Consider the following 25,609-nt stretch of genomic DNA (forward strand, 5'->3'; position numbering starts at 1 on the left):
CTGTGTATCTTTCAAATTATGCTTCTGAATTTACCTGTCAGTTTAGGATTAATCTGTTGTTTAGTCCCTCTGTCGACTGTTTGACAAATAGAACTGCAAATTCAGTTGAAGACTTTATCTCTTTAAAAGTAGCTACTTTTCATTATGATCACAAATGTATTCCTCAACTTGACCATGAAATTGACCTATTTAACCCAAACCCATCTTATTGGAGATGCACTGCCACCACAGGTCTGTGCATTTAACGCTAATCTTGGAGAGAGGAGGGAGGGGTGTGTATTTAAATTTGGGGTATAAACGTGTGGAGCGGTTTGCAGGATAAAGCGGTGGTCCAGCGACGGGCTGCGGGGAGTCAGGTTTCAGTGTTTGAGTCCCAACGAGGACTGAGGCTGTCTTTGTCTCATTTGGAACTGCAGGCAGTCGGGGGGAAATACGACCGAGCGAGCGAGTGAAGGGGGTGAGCGAGAGTCCGAAACGAGAAAGTGAGTGAGATAGTGCGAGGCCCCATCTCTCCTCACCGTTCACTTCTGTCAATAAGAAGACACGCTTCCCTGAGGATTTAATCTTCATTTTGAGGATGATGTCCTGGTAAATACTATTTTTATTTTATTTTTTAAGTGTTTCCTGCTGAAACGTTGTACGAAGTCTGAGCGTTCTTCTCATCCCGCATCTTTAACTTTCTCTCATCAATAGTGTCAGCTTGTGGTCCTTCGCTCTCGTCCTGTGGAATTGCCACTCAACGACTGCGTTCCTGGAAGGTACGCTACCTCAATGTTAAAACTGTGTCTGTTTTTTTTTTTTTTTTTTTTGCTGTGCCATGATTTGCTCAATGACATTTTTCTTTTTAAAACTTGCGATGCATGTGTGGCTTGTGTTGATTACTTGATAGTGTAGGTGGACTGTTGCATGGATAAGTAGGTCTATTCGCGTGCAATCGTTCCTCGGATTTATTTTGATGCAATGAAGCATATTTTAGAAATATCTATAGCTTACGTTCTTATTCAGTGCGACGTCATTCACATTGAAGACAATATTAACGCTTACTTGGTAATTTTAGCAGTGATAGAAAAAGTGAGTTTTGACTGAACTGATGCATACTATTTAGCCTGAACCAGATAATACAAAAGTTAATAGTCAGCAGCCTCTGTCAGAGATGCTCAAAAACCAGCCCCTGGGAACTGCTGCTCCAGTGTTTCCTCCTAAAAGATTACTTAAAGATGCTAATTGGCTAACTGACCAGTGGTTAAGATCAACACTTTCTTTCTTTCTTTCTTTCTTTCTTTCTTTCTATGCCTTTCCACCTATTTCACTTAAGTGTTGTAACCTGAGGATTCTGTCTTCTCCTGGATTCACTTATGTCCTGTTCATCAGTTCAGTAACTTAAGTTATGACCCATATCAGCCATGGCTATTATCATTGTTTAGACAAGCCAGTTTCAATTCATTACTGGATATAGGAAACTCAGGGTCCGTGCTGGTCAAAGCTGTCTAGTAGGCTGAGTGCTGGCCAGAGGATGAGGCTGTCAGAAAGGGTCAGTGCCTTGCATTGCGCTACAAATGGGGCATCTTTTCAGTCCAGGCCAATTACTGCCGTAGTGACTGACAGGTTTCCTGGTGTTTATGGCCTACCTTGGCCGAAATATCTGGAGAATTGCCTTCATAGGGAGCAGGCGCTGGATTGGGGACCACGCACTCCTCCGCTGGAGATAGCATTATGACATGGCACACACAAAAGAAGCTTTGTTTCCTCCCTGTAAAGTAATTGCTCTCTGCCAGCTCTTTCCACTAATTCCAATGCTTGTTCTCCATATCGCAGGGCTGCCCTGTACAAGCTCAGCAGTGAACTTTAATATATTTTGGAGAGGTACTGAAGCAATCTGGCCTCCTGCCAGCTGTGTGTGAACCAAACATTGACGAATGACTACTGATTGTATAGGGCGTTTTGGAAAAAGGGGTCGAAAATGCAGTAACATTCCCAAATCTCTCATACTGTTTTTCCTGCCCAGGGTTTTCCCGGAGTAGAGTCAGTTTTTGTATCACTGCCATTTTCATGCAAACCACAGCAACAGCATGACCCATCTATGATTTAGTAAATATTATAAAGAAACAGATGATTGTCCTGCACTGCTCATACAGACTGACTGCTGAATGGAAAAGTCTCATGCTCAAGTGTCAAGGAAACATGAAAGTAGACCCATCACTACAGAAACTGCTCACCTTTGTGTTTGCTGACATTGTCAAAATTGAATGGTAGAATGTTGAATGGAACATGAAAATTGAATGGTATTGAATAGTTTCCTTTTTTTCATACATGTCAGCAAGATATTAATGGAATTTTGTTGATATTATCAGGGTTGGGTTTGGCTGTGTTGTAGAAGGGCTTGGATTGATGTAATAGTTTCTCTTATCAGCTTAAACAAACACCTCTGTTTTGATCTGTCTCGCATGTTCAAGCATGCCACCCACACACAGAACCTGAGCTGTTTCAGGCCGATTGAAATACTGTGTGCTCGATGCTGATTGTCATATGGGAAGGGGATGTGGTGTTTCATAGTGTGTGCATCCAGTCAAACCACAGGATGTCTGGCATGCATTCCCATAATATCATGCAGCTGATTCACCGTCATAATGGCACTGGATGCATCGTGAAATCCCTCGCATGCCTATTTAAGATTTTCTCTAAGCAATAAATGTATGTTGTAACATTGAATTGCTTAATTAGTCATAATGGCATGTTCATGTTCAGTGTTGACGCTGCTAAGTATGCCAATTTTGTCATAAAATGCGCTTACATGAGGTGTAATTTTGTGATCGTAAAGCAAGTTTTATAACCACCCACTTGGATGCTGCCAAAGAGTGCTATCTTTCCCAGGTTATGGTGTATTTATGAGAGGCAGTTGGTTAAAACTGGTGGCCAGTTCAGCTCATGTAACATTATATAAGGGGTAGAGTATGAAATGATCTTCATCTTTGTTATTGATGCGGTGAATTCAGAACCAAGATCATTTGCAGCTGTTAAACTTTTGTATATGAGTCAGGATCGCTTCCAGTACCACAAGGTGTTTAACATACTGGATTTAATTTGGAGTCATGTATAAAGAATACTGTTGATCATACATCATAGCTGTCTATGGGGGCTTCACAAAACAATAACATTAATGCCGTATGTATTGTAACGTCGGCGCACAAGACATTGCATAGCGTTCTCCCACGCAGGGCATGCTGGGATACGGGGTGAACATTTGGGGTTTATGTCTGTGTTTCTCCTTAGTTTTGAGTGTAATGTAATGAGTGTAATGTAAGTGTCTTTATATTGACATGTTTCCCTTTTAGTTCTCCCTCTTGTGTGATCCTTTTTGTGTGGGGGGCTGCGTCCTCCCCTGTATGTGTAGTGTGTGTGTACTTGACCTGCTCCGTGTGTATTGTGTTCCGTGTGTGTGTCCCTGCTCTCGATCTCAGCTAATAAACCTTTTGATTGGACAACTGTGTGTGTCGCTATCAAATCGTTACAGGATGTCCTCTGGCATTTCTGGATTTTCACAATGTCAGTTTCATCTTAGCTTTTCGGCTTAACCGATCCATGAGTTCGGAGATCAAGTGAGCTTGTCAGTCTTTAACATGGCTGGACACGGAAATATGGAATTGCTTAAGGTACGAATTTGTTATGATGAAATCAGCATCATCTAATGGCAATTGCAACGCATTTAGTCTCGGCCATTACTGCCACCCCCCGGGCCAGCTGACATCATGCAGAGGCCTGGAAAAGCAGTTTTGTCTAGTTTCTGCATTGAAGCCTTGCAGAAAACCCTCAGCATGATATTACCCCCACAGACTGTAATAACTGTGTTTCAGTTCCTTACCTGTGCTACAGGTTGAGTGCAGCCATGAGTCTAGTAGAGAGACATTTTCTCTCTACTAGAGACCATCTTGACCATCTGGATCCGTTAATCAGCTCAATGGAACCTTGTGCCCCCCCCCCCCAAACCCCCGGATCGATCCATTCTGTAACTGTACCAGAACCTTACCAGAACTATTAAGCAGAATCAGCTGGCTCATTGTAAAAACAGCAGTGTCTTCATTTGCTGAAGTTGAAGCAAAGCCCTGATGATTGTTTGTGTTTGTGGGCTGATTTGTTTGTGGAAGGATGGATGCGTACGAAGAGAATCCCCGTGCCAAATAGCAGCTGTTGGGATCTGTGCCCAATCAGAGTGGGCTCTGAGCCAGGTCCAGTCCAGTCACACTCTCAGGTGATTGGCTCACATCCTCTGGCCCTTGCACGTCCCAGGTTAACCTGTGTTGGGAGAAGATTAGTCCAACACTGCACTCATACCTGTAGCCTCAGGCACAGGAGGTGTGTGTACCTGCATGGAGGCTGAAACCCATGAGTGCTATTATGTGTCACATGCACACACAGACAAACAGACAGACAGATAGGCGGCAGGCAGGTAGGCAGACATCCATCCGTCCTTGTATACATGCATACTTAAATCATGCCAAGGATCGATTAATGATCTTTTAGCGCACTGGACACTGTAGGCCTAGAGTCTTTTTGGAGTCTGTTGTATCAGTTGTTCACTTTTAATACTGTACACCATTGTTAGGTCCAATTTTGTAGCTAGGGGATAAGAAGAGATTGGAAAGGGTAAAGGGTCTCTGTAAAAATGGGAGTCTGTTTTTCCTGCAACAAAACATTTGTGTCCAGTTCCTGGAAAATATTAAACCGAGGACGCAGATCCATCAGAGAGAAGTGTTTCAATGTGTTCAAACAAGATCGGTAGAAATGAGGCATCATTTTCTCCAAACGCCCTGAGCTGGCTGGGTGTGTGGAAGAAATGGAGGTATTAGTTTATGGAAAGTAAAGTTCATTCCATTGGTCCAGGCCAGAATTTATTTTTAGATTTCAGATTTTTATACATATTGGTGACAAACATGTAAAGAGTTGTCATTAGAACATTCTTATTTGTCCTTAAAACTGATGACTATGCTGTATTGTCATGCTTAAGTGACTTAACAGTAATGATGCAATACCAGTGCAATACCAGTGGATATACAGTGCAATACCAGTGGATATGCAGTGCAATACCAGTGCAATACCAGTGGATATGCAGTGCAATACCAGTGCAATACCAGTGGATATGCAGTGCAATACCAGTGCAATACCAGTGGATATGCAGTGCAATACCAGTGGATATGTAGTGCAATACCATTTCGTTGCCACAGTGAAAGGGAAAACGGTTTCCAGCAAGACATCTTGACAGCCTGTTGACCAGTAATCTTAGTCTGCTTTCCCCCTTTACTAGAGGGAGAGTGGTCATACTTGGCAGGAACTTGGGTGAGGTGGGCTTTTCAGAGCCTCTCAGACTCACAGATTACTGCTGGTGACAGGGCCTGAGAGAGAGAGAGGGAGAGAGCGAGAGAGAGAGAGGGAGAGAGAGAGAGAGAGAGAGAGAGACTGGAAAGTGAACATTGCCCCAACCCAGGGACGGGAGATGTTTGGCTCGTAGAGCCTCCTGAGTCCTTATAAAGCAGTTGGACAGTAACACTGAGTGTTTGTAGTCTACGCCTCCTCGACCCTCTCCTGTTGTGCTCTCGCAATAGGAATGTCCAAACATAAACGCCAGGACGAGCCCCTGAAGTGTGGTGTTTTTACAAGTGGTGCTGAGGTTAAAGGCTGCTATGGAATAATGATGATGATGATGATGATGGTGATGATAATGGGGGTGATTGTGATGACTGGAATAAAAACAGGAAGTGAGTTTTGGGAGACCCCCTGGCCTGGTGACACAACACAGCTGTTTGAACAGACGCCATGGCGCGACTGTGCTTATTTCTGTCTTATGTTTTATTGTGATGGATCTCGGCTGTTCTCTGCAAATAGGGAAATGTATTTTTAAAAGCACTCAGAGTAATATGGTGCTACTTGATATATATTTTAATAGCTTTATTTGTAACAGTTGCTTTAGACAGATTTTAAAGAGCTCTGACTCATCAAGTTGAATGATGGATCTTGTTGTTGTGTAAGCATGGAGATGGTTGAGGTCAGTGCATTTACTGCTGAGAGTTCAGAATGTGTTATCAATCTGTTTGTATGAACTCAGACTTGATGTGTTGTCTTTAGGGGTGACTAAGATACACCATTTGTCCCTTCATATTGTGATAGTGATGCCAAAAAATGTAAAATTTTAGACTACTTCTCTCAAATACCTTTTATTCATGCACCAAGCTAGGAGGCATGCCATCGTTAGCCCTTGTACAGGATCGATCTTCAGCCAAAAAATACCTCTGAGGTATTTTTTTCACAATTGTCTGTCATCAAACCAAACGAGTTTGTAATGGAAAGCCTGGACCTTTCAAACTGTGTTACATTCAGGAGTGACTTAGGCTTTTGCTATATTATCCTCATTTGTACAATATCAGTGTTTTGTAGCATGAAGTGCAAATCAAATCAAAGTGTATATTATTATAAAAGCATGCTGACTACAAATCACAGTTACAGGATCTGTCAGCACCTTAGTCATTTAGTGGAGACCATGTCCTGCCACTCTAACCATAACTGCTGGTAGAAAAACAGCATATGATTGGATTTCTCCATGATTGGCAGGTCTGAGGCAGTCACCAGCAGTATTAAGCTGGGTGAGAGGGTATTGGTTAGCATGGAGCTAGGCAGGAAATGGAACTGAGAGGCTTCCTGCTTGGACAGGCATGTGATTGAAGTTTAAGGAGAGAGCTGTGAGCAGCTGGATTTTCCCCTCTGTCAAGCTGAGATGAACCAGAGGGGCTCATCTCTCTATCTGCTCTGTAATGATAGAGAGAGCAGTCAGTGTTAAAGGATTGATTTCTCAGAGAAAGAGAGAGAGATTGTATGTGTGTCTGTGTGTGTGTGTGTGTGTGTGTGTGTGTGTGTGTGTGTATGCTTGTGTGCATGTATTTGTCTGTCTGTGTGTGTGTGTGTGTGTGTGTGTGTGTGTGTGTGTGTTGATTCTATGATTTCACCACCTGGAAAAGCTGCAGTGTTCTCTGAACTTGCCCTCTCATTTAAACTGTAGTAAACAGGTTGTACAGTACCTTTGTGCTGAAGCATTTACTGCAGCACAGCACTTACAGTAGCTCTCCTTGCTAAACAGTCTACCTGCCCCCCTGCATCTCTAAGTCTCCATCGGTCATGCTTTTATTGGACAGCCCAATGCTGTCCAGTGTACAGACCACGGCACATTTATGAAAACTTATGTGTGCTCAGCTTCCCAGCTGGGAGTGAAGATGTGGATGGTGACGTCTGTGTTTCCAGTCTGCATTCTGTTAGTGTGTGTGTGTGTGTGTGTGTGTGTGTGTGTGTGTGTGTGTGTGTGTGTGTGTGTGTGTGTGTGTGTGTGTGTGTGTGTGTGCATATACATGTGTGTGTGTGTGTGTGTGTGTGTGTGTGTGTGTGTGTGTGTGTGTGTGTGTGTGTGTGTGTGTGTGTGTGTGTGTGTGTGTGTGTGTGTGTGTGTGTGTGTGTGTGTGTGTGTGTGTGTGTGTGTGCATATACATGTGTGTGTGCATGTGGGTGTGTGTGTTCGAGCATATTGGCACTGTATAGAAGAAGAGGAAGAAGAAAAAGAAGAAGAAGAAGAAGAAAGGACGTCTGTGTGCTGAGATACACTGATGTCCAGAGGCCAAGCCAAAAGCGCCTCTGCCCCGCCTGCCCTGTTTGGAAGATATGACTGTAGCAAACAGTGTGTTTACAGTGCTCCATTCAGCTGTGCTGTGCAACTCAAGTGTTTAACACTGAAGGTCACTGCAATCAGAAGATCTGCCAGCATTGATCATGAGTTCTGTTTTCTTTCTGCGCAGATCTTGTGTTTATAGCCGCAAAGAAATTGATAATTACTGATAATAACAGTGTAAAAAAACATACAATGGATGATAACTGTAAAGGTTTATTATTTTCTCATGCAGATTGGTCTCTCTCTCCCCTCCCCTCTCTCAATCTCACTCTCTTTCTCTCTCAAAAACAGATTGTTTCAGCCAGTAATCCCTGTTTCCCACTCCTCCTAATTAAGCTGTTAAAAGTTAATGGTGAAATCCACAGTTACTTCCTCTTGTTTGAGTTACAATTACAGTACCTGGCTGCTGGTTCTGCGGAGCCGCCTATTAACACGCATGTAGCTCACGAGGCTCGAGCTGGCGAATGCCTAGCCAGAAATGGCACCACAACCACACTGATTAGCCTCTGGAGCAGAGCCAGGAACCCCCTCGGTAGCCACTAAGGCATTCAGGGCTATATCTCTCACTAAGGTAGTAAAGGCTGATTATCGCTCCTACTGCTTGAGCTAGAAATGATCCTCTGCCAACAACGCAAAGCACCATGCGTCTGGGACCTATTCCGGAGAGCCCATATCACCTCATGGGTTTATTACAAACAATGGCTCCGCTATGTGTGGGCCAGCAAATCACATCCACCGTGTGGGAGATGGTCCCAGTGCTTTACAGGCCATTGACTCTACTGGAGTCGAGATGTTAGCTGTGGCCGGTGTTCAAGTGTACAAATAAAGTACGTTTTTTAAGGTTTCCTCCTCCAGGCAGAAGGATGATGCGGTATTTTTTAAAAATTCACCTCATGCCAAACTCAGTCAAACCCAGACCTCCTTTTCTCTTTTTCTCTCTTTCACTGTTGCTCTCTCCCTCTCTCACTCTCTCTTCTTCTCTTCTGTCTTCGCTCAATAGCTTGGCACCTCACAGTCATAGATACGTTTTTGTCATCAAATGTTCATGTATTTGTCAAGAAAAGCTTGTTATGGTTGAAGGGGCTGGAAAGAGGAGGCCTAGTCAGCCAGCTCAGCCATTGTTCTTGAGGATGTTATGGCATTGGTAAATATTTAGATTTTTGCGTCGGGTTTTATTGTGTAGTTGAGTTTAGAGTTGACATGCTTTGGGAGTCAAAAGATCTTTGGCGCTAATATAAATATAAAAGCACAAATTTATGGAACAGAATGGCCGTAAAATACACCATTGAAAAGCTGATTATGATGCAGTATCTGCGGCCTTGGAAGCTCTTCAGAAGCGGTGAATCCCTATGGTTGGACTGGATGTAAAACATCTCTGCATGCATGTGTATCTCAGTTCCTGTTGTCAAGGCCGCCGTGATGATTTAAGGGAGAGAGGATCTGCAGTTTCAGCTTTGGATTGAGACCAAGCTGAAACTGCCCGTCTGTTGCCAAATTTAAAACACAACTTCAAGCCAGATTAAACTGTTTGTGTCTGATTTTTTTTATTCAAAGAACTGCACTTTGGTTCAGATGTACTGAATCTTCAAAAAATAATATTTTGGTTGTGGTTATTGAATATCTTGTGTACAGGAAAATTGTAATTCTTCCAGCTCATGGATATAGGCTATGCTGGATATCATGTGTCCAAAAATACTGATGGACACGGCAACTCATAGCACATACTTTCCACTGCAGCCTCCATTAGTGAGCCAATATCAAACCTGCCCATAAAAGTTTCCCTGGATAAACACTCCCCCTCTTACTTCTCTGACGGATAGATACTTAGCCCAGGTTTAAACCCCTTCTATCAACAATGCTTTCAACAGCCAGTCAGTGCACTGTAAACCACTCACCTCTATTGCCTTGGTGGCTGTATCTCCACAACCTCCCAGCCCCTGCACCAGACAAAATGGGAACAGACAGAGAGATACTGGCTCTGGAAATGTAGGGAGAAACAGCAGTAGCCAAACTGCCCCAGCAGGCCAAAACCACAGAGCTCAGCTCCAAGATACCACCCCCACTTTCCCCTACCCCAGGTTCAACCAGGCTGCTCAATCAACAGCAGAGCACTGCTGAGTCAGGCCTAGGGAAGCTGCTTAATCAACAGCAGATCACTGATTCAGACCAGGGGAAGAAGGGCCTCCTGTCTCTGTTTGGCCTGGAGATCGCGGCATGGACGGAGCTGTGCCTGGCACGTGTTGTCACCGGGCTCACATCTTGGCAGGGGGCACTGCCAGGAAGACTATCCAGAGCTCAGATTTCCTGCTGCTCCTCGCTGCGATCCCGCCGGCCACATGGGCCTGCTGCGAAACCTTATCACTGAGTGTATTGAGCGTGAACTCCTGAAAAGTGCGTTCCTTATGGTAAATATTTTGAGCAGAGAGCGCGTGTTGTGACAGGATGGGATGCTGGGGAATCTGCTGAATCCGCTGTTTTGGCTTCCCCCTGTGCCTTTCAGAGCAGATTTTCAGCCCAGCTCTCAGAGGCACTGTGCTTGTAAATACTGATTGCCCCCAAAGAGCCATGTTGCCCTGCTGTCAGACTTGGGCTCTGAGGACCAGGAACAAGACATCAATTAAAGGCAGATGTAAGTGCTTAATGAAGCATGAATTACTTTAGTAGGACAGCTTGCCAGTAGGGAGGCCAAATTCAGTAGGGCTGTGTTTGTGCTAAAAATGAAAGGCTGTTATGTTTGTATGTATCAACTGTGACACTCAGAGAGAGAGAGAGAGAGAGAGTGTGTGTGTGTGTGTCAGTTGTGTGTCCATGATTATGTAATACTCGGCGGAGCATGTTGTCTAAGTTACCCCTCGACATCAGATCCATACGTGAACTCCAGTTGTCCATATGCTTTGGCAGTTTTATTGATGGAATGAATTTAGATTACTGTGTTTCCAGATCAAAAACTCCATTGTTAGAGCATCAGAAAGCCTTACACCCGAGATGAAGTAGTTTCACAAGTTACCCAGTGCTTTGTTCAATCTCTCTCTCTCTCTCTCTCTCTCTCTCTCTCTCTCTTTGTCAGGGGTCTTGTTTTTGATGGCACTAGAGGAGCTCTGAACTTCTGTGAACTTTCTCCATAAGGCTGATTGTTTTCACTTGCACATAACAAAGCCTACAGAGCATATGGGTTGAATGCGTGGCTTGTCCCTCGGATGATGTAATCAGCTCTGCTTTCCGTGTAATGGGAAGAGAAAGGAGCCGATGGAGAGGCTGGACACCATCACGACTGCTCTGATGTCTTATAGTAAAGGTCGGTGCTGGAACAGAAGAGAAATTTGGATGGTCCATTTCCTGAATGAGGGTCAAGTGTGTCCACTCATGGAAAGTGCTGGAAACAGTAGGCCACACTCATCTGCTGGTTGACCTCTGACCTCCACAGAGTAGTTATTGTTTACCTCCACTGGGTGCACCTCCAAAGCAAAGCCATGAGCGAGGTGTGAGAGGCAGGGGTGAGAGAGAGAGAGCAGAGATGAAGGGAGGGAGAGAGGGAGGGAGGAAGGGAAGAGAGAGACAGAAATAGGCCAGAGGGGTAGACAGGAGTGCAGGAAAACAGAACAGAGAGATAAATAAGAGGAAAGCTGAAGAATCTTCTGTGTGGATTGGTTTATATTAGGTTGATCACGTGTGTATGGCTTTGACTTATGGGCTCAGTCACAGCAAACCTTAAAGTGAGCTTGACCTTCATTTCAGCATGTAAAAAACATCAGGCTTTTGCAGAAATGCTGCATTTCTTCAGAAATGTTGTTTGTCAACCTGTATCATGCTACCCTTTTAACAGTCTATCTCACAGACCACAGTTGAGGTTAACCTGGCAATGTTCTCTCTGTTGTGCTATGTATAAATTTAGAGCCCCTCTTCATAAAGCTGTCATTCCTCTCCTCAGGTAGACTATTTTAGGGCTGCCATTTTTGGGATTGAACATTTTTTTCACCCAAACTGGAAGTTGCATGGAAGTCCAAAAAAACAGGTTCAGGATCAAAGAGGCACAGGAGGTCGTCTCCTTCTAACATTTCTAGCGGCTAGCCACCACCTCCTGGGTTCCTCGGCCCTTCGCCGCCCTGTCTGGCGGGGAAATCAGAGGTTCCAGACGCCTCATCTGCTGAGTTTCACAGTAGCTTGTGAGCCGACTGTGGGTGTCAAAGGTCAAGATTATGTGTGGGTGGGCCGCTTACATTGCTGGTCAGCTGGTGTGCTTGTACGAGCTGCAGGGCTGCTGTTGTCACTGTGGTTTGAGAGCATGAGGTAAAGTGTGCCAGGCTTTCAGTGGCTATCTAATCTCTCTTTGATGTGAATGGCTGCCCTTGTTTTATAGCGTAAGGAGGAGAGGCAGGAGGAGGAGGAGGAGAACTGTGCCAGCTATCTAATCTCACTCTAATACAAACATATCAACGTGTATTTCAAGGAGATGCTGATAGGCCTCAGGAGGGCTTTCTGTAGATCACATCAGGACGGCTTACTGCAGTAACACCGGAGGGTCATAGGTTCAATTCCCATGAAGGGAATTGAATACTGATGTCATGTCTGACTTTGATATACTGTGGCGCTAGACTAAAGCAACTGCTGCAATCCCACTAACAATGAGAAAGAATGGCTTTAAGAAGAAAAATGATATTAGATTATATTTCTGGACTGTGGATGCTGAAAGACTCTCTTAGTGAAACATATGTGGAGATTTATTCTATGTTTACTATATTTTAGCTGATCAATCTATCTTCTCTCTCACTATTTTTTTATAGCAGGGATATGAGCGCATGCACAGTAGCTTGACAATAAATGAATAAATGGACCTGTAATGCTCTCTACAGTAGATACTTAAGAGACTCCCGTACATGTGTTGAGACTCCCATTAAGTGCTCCCATCAAGATACTCCCATACATTACTGTAAAACACACTAAGTAAGACCTCACACACCCTTATGTCAATGCCACTAATGTGTTGCACCCGCTTGATGCTGAAATGGCAGCCATTGTTTTCCGATAGTCATGAGCACACCCTCTGACTGCCTGGTGGGAAGGTGGCTCTACACCTGCGTGTAAGATGTGCCTCTCTCACACCCCTGGGGCAGTAGTAACACCAGGCGGAAATGTAAGCAATGTCTGCCGTCTGCCCCGGTCGCCACAAACAAAAGGAGATTGGCCACACACTCTCATGAGAATGGAAAAGTGAATCTCATGGGTTGCTGTAAGACAGACAAGCAAGTAGCAGAGCCTCACAGATGGGAAACAGACTTCACAAGGACAGACTTCAAGGGCATCAAGCAACAAGGGCGACCTTCCTCATGTAGACACAGAAACTGTACCCTTCAGCCACTCTGCTATTAGAGGTACAGTAGAAGTCATCAGGGTGTTCACAAGAAAAGCGTAGATGTTGGAGTGTGTGATTATATGTGTCATAGAGCAAAAGAGAGAGAGGGATATTGCACATCATCATCCCCCATATACACACATAGTATAAAGTGACAACAGATGTTTCGAATCTTGCAGTGGTTTAGATTTGAAACATACCTTGCTCGTTATTGGTAGATGATGTTGAACATATGAAAACATTCCTTTGTAGTCATACAATGGTATTAATGATTTATGATGTTATTTACAGCCTAATAAATAGACAGCTTAATTACGACCTCTGACAACTCTCAGTAAGCCTGAACAAACATTTGCATTGGCCATGTTGTTTGTTATTCGGCCTTAGTCCTAGATCTCCTGCGTGCACTCAATAAATCACAGTCTTTCCTTATGGAAAATTGGACGGCTTAAGATCTGAGCTAAGAGTCTACATACCTGGACTCCTCTGGCTAAGCAAGTGTCCATCATCAAAATATACCATATTACAGCACCCTAATTGGGTGTTCAATGCCAAGCCTATATGGGCGAGAGTATAGCTTGTCCACAGGTGTGCTCGATTTCATGGGATGCCTGCTGCATGCCTTGTCCTCTGGCAGTCCTGAACGGCAGTGTTTGCGTGGACACGTTCTTGCGCCAAGCTTAACCCCCGGCTCACAGCTCAGCGACAAGCATGCCAATGTAATTGACCCGTTGGCAGATGATTTGCAGGGGCTGGAAAGGGAGGCCTAGTCAGCCAGCTCAGCCATTGTTCTTGAGGATGTTATGGCATTGGTAAATATTTAGATTTTTGCGTCGGGTTTTATTGTGTAGTTGAGTTTAGAGTTGACATGCTTTGGGAGTCAAAAGATCTTTAAGCGCAATATAAATATAAAAGCACAAATTTGCGTGAACAGAATGGCCGTAAAAATACACCATTGAAAAGCTGATTATGATGCAGTATCTGCGGCCTTGGAAGCTCTTCAGAAGCGGTGAATCCCTATGGTTGGACTGGATGTAAAACATCTCTGCATGCATGTGTATCTCAGTTCCTGTTGTCAAGGCCGCGTGATGATTTAAAGGAGAGATCTGCAGTTTCAGCTTTGGATTGAGACCAAGCTGAAACTGCCCGTCTGTTGCCAAATTTAAAACACAACTTCAAGCCAGATTAAACTGTTTGTGTCTGATTTTTTTTATTCAAAGAACTGCACTTTGGTTCAGATGTACTGAATCTTCAAAAAATAATATTTTGGTTGTGGTTATTGAATATCTTGTGTACAGGAAAATTGTAATTCTTCCAGCTCATGGATATAGGCTATGCTGGATATCATGTGTCCAAAAATACTGATGGACACGGCAACTCATAGCACATATACTTTCCACTGCAGCCTCCATTAGTGAGCCAATATCAAACCTGCCCATAAAAGTTTCCCTGGATAAACTCCCCCCTCTTACTTCTCTGACGGATAGATACTTAGCCCAGGTTTAAACCCCTTCTATCAACAATGCTTTCAACAGCCAGTCAGTGCACTGTAAACCACTCACCTCTATTGCCTTGGTGGCTGTATCTCCACAACCTCCCAGCCCCTGCACCAGACAAAATGGGAACAGACAGAGAGATACTGGCTCTGGAAATGTAGGGAGAAACAGCAGTAGCCAAACTGCCCCAGCAGGCCAAAACCACAGAGCTCAGCTCAAGATACCACCCCCCCTTTCCCCTACCCCAGGTTCAACCAGGCTGCTCAATCAACAGCAGAGCACTGCTGAGTCAGGGCCTAGGGAAGCTGCTTAATCAACAGCAGATCACTGATTCAGACCAGGGGAAGAAGGGCCTCCTGTCTCTGTTTGGCCTGGAGATCGCGGCATGGACGGAGCTGTGCCTGGCACGTGTTGTCACCGGGCTCACATCTTGGCAGGGGGCACTGCCAGGAAGACTATCCAGAGCTCAGATTTCCTGCTGCTCCTCGCTGCGATCCCGCCGGCCACATGGGCCTGCTGCGAAACCTTATCACTGAGTGTATTGAGCGTGAACTCCTGAAAAGTGCGTTCCTTATGGTAAATATTTTGAGCAGAGAGCGCGTGTTGTGACAGGATGGGATGCTGGGGGAATCCTGCTGAATCCGCTGTTTGGCTTCCCCTGTGCCTTTCAGAGCAGATTTTCAGCCCAGCTCTCAGAGGCACTGTGCTTGTAAATACTGATTGCCCCCAAAGAGCCATGTTGCCCTGCTGTCAGACTTGGGCTCTGAGGACCAGGAACAAGACATCAATTAAAGGCAGATGTAAGTGCTTAATGAAGCACGAATTACTTTAGTAGGACAGCTTGCCAGTAGGGAGGCCAAATTCAGTAGGGCTGTGTTTGTGCTAAAAATGAAAGGCTGTTATGTTTGTATGTATCAACTGTGACACTCAGAGAGAGAGAGAGAGAGAGAGTGTGTGTGTGTGTGTGTCAGTTGTGTGTCCATGATTATGTAATACTCGGTGGAGCATGTTGTCTAAGTTACCCCTCGACATCAGATCCATACGTGAACTCCAGTTGTCCATATGCTTTGGCAGTTTTATTGATGGAATGAATTTAGATTACTGTGTTTCCAGATCAAAAACTCCATTGTTAGAGCATCAGAAAGCCTTACACCCGAGATGAAGTAGTTTCACAAGTTACCCAGTGCTTTGTTCAATCTCTCTCTCTCTCTCTCTCTCTCTCTCTCTCTCTCTCTCTTTGTCAGGGGTCTTGTTTTTGATGGCACTAGAGGAGCTCTGAACTTCTGTGAACTTTCTCCATAAGGCTGATTGTTTTCACTTGCACATAACAAAGCCTACAGAGCATATGGGTTGAATGCGTGGCTTGTCCCTCGGATGATGTAATCAGCTCTGCTTTCCGTGTAATGGGAAGAGAAAGGAGCCGATGGAGAGGCACAGACACCATCACGACTGCTCTGATGTCTTATAGTAAAGGTCGGTGCTGGAACAGAAGAGAAATTTGGATGGTCCATTTCCTGAATGAGGGTCAAGTGTGTCCACTCATGGAAAGTGCTGGAAACAGTAGGCCACACTCATCTGCTGGTTGACCTCTGACCTCCACAGAGTAGTTATTGTTTACCTCCACTGGGTGCACCTCCAAAGCAAAGCCATGAGCGAGGTGTGAGAGGCAGGGGTGAGAGAGAGAGAGCAGAGATGAAGGGAGGGAGAGAGGGAGGGAGGAAGGGAAGAGAGAGACAGAAATAGGCCAGAGGGGTAGACAGGAGTGCAGGAAAACAGAACAGAGAGATAAATAAGAGGAAAGCTGAAGAATCTTCTGTGTGGATTGGTTTATATTAGGTTGATCACGTGTGTATGGCTTTGACTTATGGGCTCAGTCACAGCAAACCTTAAAGTGAGCTTGACCTTCATTTCAGCATGTAAAAAACATCAGGCTTTTGCAGAAATGCTGCATTTCTTCAGAAATGTTGTTTGTCAACCTGTATCATGCTACCCTTTTAACAGTCTATCTCACAGACCACAGTTGAGGTTAACCTGGCAATGTTCTCTCTGTTGTGCTATGTATAAATTTAGAGCCCCTCTTCATAAAGCTGTCATTCCTCTCCTCAGGTAGACTATTTTAGGGCTGCCATTTTTGGGAGTGAACATTTTTTTCACCCAAACTGGAAGTTGCATGGAAGTCCAAAAAAACATGAAACACAAAGTTCAGGATCAAAGAGGCACAGGAGGTCGTCTCCTTCTAACATTTCTAGCGGCTAGCCACCACCTCCTGGGTTCCTCGGCCCTTCGCCGCCCTCTCTGGCGGGGAAATCAGAGGTTCCAGACGCCTCATCTGCTGAGTTTCACAGTAGCTTGTGAGCCGACTGTGGGTGTCAAAGGTCAAGATTATGTGTGGGTGGGCCGCTTACATTGCTGGTCAGCTGGTGTGCTTGTACGAGCTGCAGGGCTGCTGTTGTCACTGTGGTTTGAGAGCATGAGGTAAAGTGTGCCAGGCTTTCAGTGGCTATCTAATCTCTCTTTGATGTGAATGGCTGCCCTTGTTTTATAAGCGTGGGAGGAGGAGGCAGGAGGAGGAGGGGAGGAGAACTGTGCCAGCTATCTAATCTCACTCTAATACAAAACATATCAACGCGTGTATTTCAAGGGAGATGCTGATAGGCCTCAGGAGGGCTTTCTGTAAGATCACATCAGGACGGCTTACTGCAGTAACACCCGGGAGGGTCATAGGTTCAATTCCCATGAAGGGGAATTGAATACTGATGTCATGTCTGACTTTGATATACTGTGGCGCTAGACTAAAGCAACTGCTGCAATCCCACTAACAATGAGAAAGAATGGCTTTAAGAAGAAAAAATGATATTAGATTATATTTCTGGACTGTGGATGCTGAAAGACTCTCTTAGTGAAACATATGTGGAGATTTATTCTATGTTTACTATATTTTAGCTGATCAATCTATCTTCTCTCTCACTATTTTTTTTTTTTTTTTATAGCAGGGATATGAGCGCATGCACAGTAGCTTGACAATAAATGAATAAATGGACCTGTAATGCTCTCTACAGTAGATACTTAAGAGACTCCCGTACATGTGTTGAGACTCCCATTAAGTGCTCCCATCAAGATACTCCCATACATTACTGTAAAACACACTAAGTAAGACCTCACACACCCTTATGTCAATGCCACTAATGTGTTGCACCCGCTTGATGCTGAAATGGCAGCCATTGTTTTCCGATAGTCATGAGCACACCCTCTGACTGCCTGGTGGGAAGGTGGCTCTACACCCGCGTAAGATGTGCCTCTCTCACACCCCCTGGGGCAGTAGTAACACCAGGCGGAAATGTAAGCAATGTCTGCCGTCCTGCCCTGGTCGCCACAAACAAAAGGAGATTGGCCACACACTCTCATGAGAATGGAAAAGTGAATCTCATGGGTTGCTGTAAGACAGACAAGCAAGTAGCAGAGCCTCACAGATGGGAAACAGACTTCACAAGGACAGACTTCAAGGGCATCAAGCAACAAGGGCGACCTTCCTCATGTAGAACACAGAAACTGTACCCTTCAGCCACTCTGCTATTAGAGGTACAGTAGAAGTCATCAGGGTGTTCACAAGAAAAGCGTAGATGTTGGAGTGTGTGATTATATGTGTCATAGAGCAAAAGAGAGAGAGGGATATTGCACATCATCATCCCCCATATACACACATAGTATAAAGTGACAACAGATGTTTCGAATCTTGCAGTGGTTTAGATTTGAAACATACCTTGCTCGTTATTGGTAGATGATGTTGAACATATGAAAACATTCCTTTGTAGTCATACAATGGTATTAATGATTTATGATGTTATTTACAGCCTAATAAATAGACAGCTTAATTACGACCTCTGACAACTCTCAGTAAGCCTGAACAAACATTTGCATTGGCCATGTTGTTTGTTATTCGGCCTTAGTCCTAGATCTCCTGCGTGCACTCAATAAATCACAGTCTTTCCTTATGGAAAATTGGACGGCTTAAGATCTGAGCTAAGAGTCTACATACCTGGACTCCTCTGGCTAAGCAAGTGTCCATCATCAAAATATACCATATTACAGCACCCTAATTGGGTGTTCAATGCCAAGCCTATATGGGCGAGAGTATAGCTTGTCCACAGGTGTGCTCGATTTCATGGGATGCCTGCTGCATGCCTTGTCCTCTGGCAGTCCTGAACGGCAGTGTTTGCGTGGACACGTTCTTGCGCCAAGCTTAACCCCCGGCTCACAGCTCAGCGACAAGCATGCCAATGTAATTGACCCGTTGGCAGATGATTTGCAAGGCTTTCACCTTGTCTGAGTCTAAGCATTGTGCACCTGGAGAGAAAAATGAAATGAGAGAGAAAGAAAGTGAGTGGAAAAGAGAGAGAGCGAGAGAGGCAGAGTTGCAGGCCAATTTTCAGCATACTTTTCCTGGACTGAATCGCTCGTTGAGGACATAGAGGAGCACAATACAGCACAGTCTAGCAATGAAAAAACATCTACTCATTGAGCTGACATTGAGATCATAATATGCCATTTATATAAATAAATACTGACAACACCGTAATGTAAAGGGAAACAGTAATGGCTCTGGATGTGGCCTTTTTTCAGAGGCCCGAAACAGGAGGCTTTTTGGAACACTCCAGAGCCTCAATTTAACATTTCATCGAACACTGAAAGCCCATGTCTGTGAGGGGAGTGTCTGGGAAGTGTGTGGGAGAGAGCAGGACATCAAGCAACCTGCTTATTCCCTGAGAAGCCATGACCTTGTTGCACGCTTGTTGCTCCAGCAGTATCCTTTTTGCCCCAGCAGCAGCAGCTATGCCGGGGTAAACCATTTGTAGGTATGGCATGAGAAGGGGTGGAGGAAGGAGGCTGTGTGCGAGTGTTTCCCCAAAACTCCATAAACAGCAGACTGACTCGGAAAAGTCAGGACAGATGGTATCGCTCTGCGCTAAGGGACGCTGCATTACTCACAGACCCCCAGGAACAGTTTTCATTTCTGCAGTGGGATATCCGCTTTTATGAAGGAGGAGAGAGACAGAAAGAGAGAGAGAAAGAGAGAAAGAGAGAAAAAAGAAACCAAGCTCTGGAGCTTGTAGTCCAGGAAACGTTCATGTGCCCCGATGAGAGAGGGAAGAAAAGCTGAAAATGTCTTTGAGAGAGATCATTTCCACCCAAGGGTGAGTTACTATTACTGTGGAGCTACTCTGCCAGTCTCTGAGGAACTTATTTGAATGAGTTACGGGGGCCCTGAAGGGACAAAATGTTGACCTCTTATGAGGGCAGCCAGTTCAGTCCTCCTCTCAATCTGTCTCTTTCTCTCCCTCCCTCGCCCCCTCCCTACTCTTTTTCCCCATCCGTCTATAACAGCCTCCTCTCCTATGGTATTTATATGGTCTAAATACTAACACGTCTATATCTACAGCAAGTGAAACTTATGCTGTCTATAGACCGTTTGTGTTTGCCATGTATCATAGCTATACCTACTGTATATCTGTCCCTATATCCAAATAGATCAAATGCAAATGTTGTATACATTTCTGACTTGTCAGTCCACACATGTGAGGTAATCTATGTACACACCATTATAGGGCCTCACAATGAAGGCCATTTAGCTGCGGTTCAGTGGCTCCCACTATGGATCAGTTTGCTCCTTCAGGACGGGCTTCAAACATGGGGGGAAATAATCCTCATTTGCCTGTCACATCAGCACAGCAGCTCTCCCGCTTCAAACATCAAGGACCCTAAGCTGACGGCTACATTTTAAAGGCAAGCTGCCAAGGCAGACGGGCGTATTTATCAAGGCTACTTTCCCCTGACACTTTGTTCTGACCATGAGCCCCTCCAGCTGGTCAAACACAGGTGGAGGCCCCAGCACCCAGCACCTGCTGTCTCCCTCGAGACACACACACACGAGCATACATACGCACCACGCACACACAGTCATCATCCAAAACGCATCCAAAGCATAAGTCTTACACACACACACACACACACACACACACACACACACACACACACACACACACACACATATACACACGCTTCATAACAGAGGCTTCCCATTCTAATCAGCCTCCCTTTCAGCTTCAGACGTCGCTGAGACGGAGTGAAGACAAAGTGTTTGACAGATGTAGACGAGCTTCATTTTCCACTGTGCTGAATTTGAAATTCTTTTCATTTCACTTTCTCTCTTTCTCTCTCTCTCTCTCTCTTTCAAAGTCTCTCCATCCTTGTAAAGGCATGCTGCCTTCCAACATGGATTTATTGCCTATTTGAGGTTTCATAAAATAAGCAGAGTTTTGATTTCAACAAATACAAGTTTTTTGCTGATATGGTGTGGTGATTTGGCTCCCACTTGTATTCTCCGATCTCACAACCTCTTTACTTGGGTCTGCCATGTATGGTGGCCTGCAGCGGCCAAATTCCAAATATTTTTAGTTTAGTAATACGTATGTGTATTAAAGAAAAGTACTGCTGCACTGAGGGTATTTTGGGGGGTACAATGTTCAAGCTGTTGCCCCCTGTTTTTCTTACACCGGCGAAAGCGGGACCGAGCTCCGTGGGGCCCCGTAAGTCAGGTGGAAAAAAAGCTCCTGAGCGAAAAAGGCAAAGCAAAAATAGTGGCTTTACTCGCCAAACAAAAGAGATACTGTTCTCCCCACCCCCCCACCCCTCATCTGTGGCGCAATGGTTGGCCCCTATATCCAGATCGTAGTTAGATCAAATGGCTTCGCGATGGATACTGAGGGAAACAGAGCAGGCCCCAGCCATGGAAGGCCAGTCATGAGTGACTGAGGTCCCCTTATCCCACAACCCCAGGCCCTCTCTCCTCCTGTGTGTGTGTTTGTGTGTGTGTGTGTTTGTGTGTGTGTGTCTCTCCTCGGCTCTCCACTGGCTCACCCTACATGCAGTGTTTTTTGGCAAACATCTCGCAGGAAAGCTTAGTGCCTCTCACCTCAGCTGTCTCAGCTGCGCAGACCGTATCTGACGATACCTGACCATTTAGGGTAAATATTCAAGCCCTGAATGGGCTCGATTGTTTGTTGTTTTTTTTTGTTTCTTTTTAAACGTATCACACATACACACACACACACACACACACACACACACACACACACACACACACACACACACACACACACACACACACACAAATGTACAGGATGTCTTGTCTCACTTGATTGTCCTGGACTTGGACCTCAAGCACCTCGTGTTCTCTAGGGGCGTTCAGTCATACTCACTTTTGTCATATGAAGTAGCATATGGATTGTAAAATGCTCGGTTAGCCAAGGGCACCGTGGCTCTAGCCAATGAGCCATGTTTGTTCCCCTCCCAGTCGCACATGCCCCTGTGTTGTCATTCAGATGTCATAGAGGCTGTGCTGTGTGGTTCAGTGGTTGTGGAAGCATAAATCGTTTAACAGCCCGTCAGCTTCTGCCAATGCTGCAGAGCAGGTTAATGGGCCATGCCCATGTAATATGGAACTGCTCCATACATACTCTCCCTCTCCCAACACATCTAGTCCATACTCTCTCTGTCCAAATGCAGGATCTACAGTGTATGCCATACATACTCTGCCTGTCCCAGTGCTAGGCCTAATGATATGCTTTCTCCGTCCAAATGCAGGACCTCTTCCGTACATATTCTCCCTTCTATAAAGCGGGGTATAATCCAAATACAGTAATTTCCTGTGTATAGCGCATTGTGTATAAACCGTAGGCCAGTGTTTCATGCAAATGAATTAACATGTATTAACCGCACCCATGTATAAAAGGCACCCTTAAGAGTTTTATTTTACCTGAACATAACATAACATTTCCAAAATCATTTTGATGGCACATAACCTCATAATATGACGAACGGCACTTCTGCCATTGTCTGAGCGGCCCTTACTGACCTGGAAACTTTCTCTGTTCGGGTGGAAACACTAACCTGCTGTCGGTACATTCCCTCTATATTGTATCGGAGTTATGTTCATAATTTGTATCACTCTCAAAGGGGGACCCGAGAGAAAGTCTTCTTTAGTTTGGTTTGTTTTATCTTGTTTTTACAGACTGCACTTCTCAACTGTGCCTCTCCTCCTACCTTGCTTTTTTACTCTAACTGGGGATTTCCACCGGATGATGAAAGATCTTCTTTAGTGCTGTAGTATGAATAGTATGTGAGAGGCTATGACCCTCACGGATGACTTAGAAACTTGCTCTCAACAAAAGCTGATATGGCAAATGAGGGCCGTGTGTCGTTTATAAGAACGTCTGAGTTTTGGACGGGGTACAAGAATGTGCAGGGGAGGCCACCTCTGCTGCCCTACCTGCACACCTGGCTCTGTGTGTCCACAAGTGTTTTTAAATCCATGGGTAGTCTGCATGACTGTATGTACAGTTTAGCATGTCATAAATCATGTGTGTGTGTATATGTGTGTGTGTGTGTGTGTGTGTGTGTGTGTGTGTGTGTGTGTGTGTGTGTGTGTGTGTGTGTGTGTGTGTGTGTGTCAGTGTGTCAGAGTGTTTATTTTTAATTAACAGGTCGTTTCATCCAAAAAATACACATGTGAATATGGTACCTATGCAAGCCTGTGGTGTGTGTGTGTGTGTGTGTGTGTGTGTGTGTGTGTGTGTGTGTGTGTGTGTGTGTGTGGTGTGGGAAAACCCAGAGCAAAGAGGTGGATGCACACACCTGAACTCAAATACCCTCTTTGAAAAGCTCCACTGGGCCTGGTGTGATTGTCACTCCAGAGGAAGGGTCAATGACAGGGCGGCCTCAGCTAGTCTGACCACACATGGAGAGAGAGAGAGAGAGAGAGAGAGAGAGAGGATGAGGGATATAGAGAGAATAGGGAGAATGAAAGAGAGAGGGTTGTGCTGAACTGTGAGAGAAAGAGAGAGAGTACAGGGAAGGCTGGGGAAGAGGCTATTTACATTTCTTGACACAGACCTCATGGTTGATCCTATTTTTCTTTTCCCTGACAGCTACCAGAGGTACATAATTCAGTCATCACCCCCATGACACACACATACACATACAAACACACACACACACACACGCACACACACACACACACACACACACACACACACACACACAAACACTTGGACTCTTTTGACTCCAAGCTGTGACCTCTGTTCGTTTTTGCACTTTTATATGAGGAAGGTCAGACTGAGCAACTCAGAGCCTTGTAAAGCAAGCTTCACATGTGAGGGGATCCTGGAGCCTGCTGGCGGCTTAGACTGCAGCTAAATGGAAAACACACTGCATTGAAACACACTAAAAAGGCAGCTTTACTGGAATCAGTAATACTCTCAAACTCTCAGACCAACATATCTAACAGTATAGATTTGTTATTAGTTTATTTATTTCTAACAATTGTTTGGGTACAATTTTAAATATGTACTCCTACTGTATGTATGCATAGCAGAGCATATTGGCAGCCGTGGCCTACTGGTTAGCGCTTCGGACTTGTAACTGGAGGGTTGCCGGTTCGAACCCCGACCAGTAGGCACGGCTGAAGTGCCCTTCAGCAAGGCACCTAACCCCTCACTGCTCCCCAAGCGCCGCTGTTGTTGCAGGCAGCTCACTGCGCCGGGATTAGTGTGTGCTTCACCTCACTGTGTGTTCACTGTGTGCTGAGTGTGTTTCACTAATTCACGGATTGGGATAAATGCAGAGACCAAATTTCCCTCACGGGATCAACTTCTTCCCTCACTTATATACTTACAGTACTTATACAGTGTAGTCAATGATCAAGTATCAGCAATCAAGCATCTCAGTGTAAGCATGTTTGCAGGACATGGTGACTTCATATATCATCTAGTACGTCTATGAAATCATCTTGTGTTTGATAATAATAAGGCTAGGTGTTGAGCCACTCTTAAACGCTTCATTTTAAAAAATTAATCCATGTAAAAGACGACAGAATGCAGGGTCAAAAACCTGTCTTGCCATTACTCAAAGATGTCACTGTTGTGAGCTGACTTCTGTTTTTGTGTATTCTAAAGTTAGAATGTTCTAACTTCACTCAGCTCATGAGCATGCAGGGAGGTTTGCCAAAAATCTGGATTAGTGACAAGCCTGGATAAATTAACTCAAAGTGTTAAGCTTCCTAATAGAGCATATGGCTTTGTTTTGAAACAGGAGGGAAGCCATGATGCTCTTCTATTAGAAGGTTTACTACCCTGACTTAACTGACAGGTTTGACACTAATACACGTTCTTGGGATACCTTATGCATCATGTTGTGTAATGGCCAACGGGGTTGTGAATGTATCCCATCACCACCACCTGCATCCCCTGGCACCTGACCTTTCCAGCTGTTACATGATTCAGAGACACAAGAGACCCTGACGAGAGTGCTCACTAAATCTAAGAAGTCGAGGAAAAAGCTTCTTCTCGAGAAGGCTGCAGATGGCTGTCCTTAGGCTACATCCCCCCCCCCTCACATGGGCGAGAAGTCTGACACAGATGTTCCCAAAGACCCCGCCAAACACCCTGCCTGTCAGCACCCTCTTCATGTGCATCACTGAAATAGCTCCCCCTCTCCCCAGTAGCTCCTGGATTTTCTTTGTTCCACTCAGAACGTCAGCATGATTTTAATGAGCCCAATCAGGGTAGGGCTTTAGGCTATACCTAATAGTGTGTCCCTCTGTGGTTTAAAATTGCCTGACTGAAAAGCTAAGCTAGCTGCAGCAGTGCTGTTTTCTATCTCAGTCTCCAGAGGAGGTGATGTTGAAGTCGGAGTGAGCTGAGAATGAGACTACACATCTGTCATGTCCTTTATCATAACAGCAATGGAGCACACTGTGTAAACTGAAGAGACAATTAGTGCTAATGTTTGAAGCTTTTGGCTCGGAACATCGTGTCAGGGTACGTGTTCAGAGTCAAAGTTCAGCATCTGTGGCTTTGGCTGAACCTGACTGGTATGGGGAATGAAAAACAGTTTCTTTGGGAATGTGTTTCATAAGGAAGAGATATTAAGACTCTCAACCACAAGGACAACTTCTCTGTGTTTGATTATATCTCTCCGACATGCTATTTCTAGATCAGATTTGAT

The 25,609-nt window shown here is 44.9% G+C and overlaps 1 protein-coding gene across 3 annotated transcripts in view; it reads left to right on the top strand.

Moving 5' to 3' along the window:
• Nucleotides 1–341: 341 nt before the first annotated feature.
• The window catches only part of LOC125309744 (collagen alpha-1(XVIII) chain-like), a 100,031-nt gene continuing 74,763 nt past the window's right edge, over nucleotides 342–25,609 (top strand). For all 3 annotated transcript variants that reach the window (XM_048266834.1, XM_048266835.1, XM_048266836.1), the window contains exons 1-2: nucleotides 342–588; nucleotides 694–758. In XM_048266834.1, the coding sequence (XP_048122791.1) occupies nucleotides 578–588; nucleotides 694–758 (76 nt within the window). In that variant the 5' untranslated portion in view covers nucleotides 342–577. The remainder of the gene's footprint in view (nucleotides 589–693; nucleotides 759–25,609) is intronic.

The sequence above is a fragment of the Alosa alosa genome, chromosome 16, assembly GCF_017589495.1.
Source record: "Alosa alosa isolate M-15738 ecotype Scorff River chromosome 16, AALO_Geno_1.1, whole genome shotgun sequence".
Lineage (NCBI taxonomy): Eukaryota > Metazoa > Chordata > Actinopteri > Clupeiformes > Clupeidae > Alosa > Alosa alosa.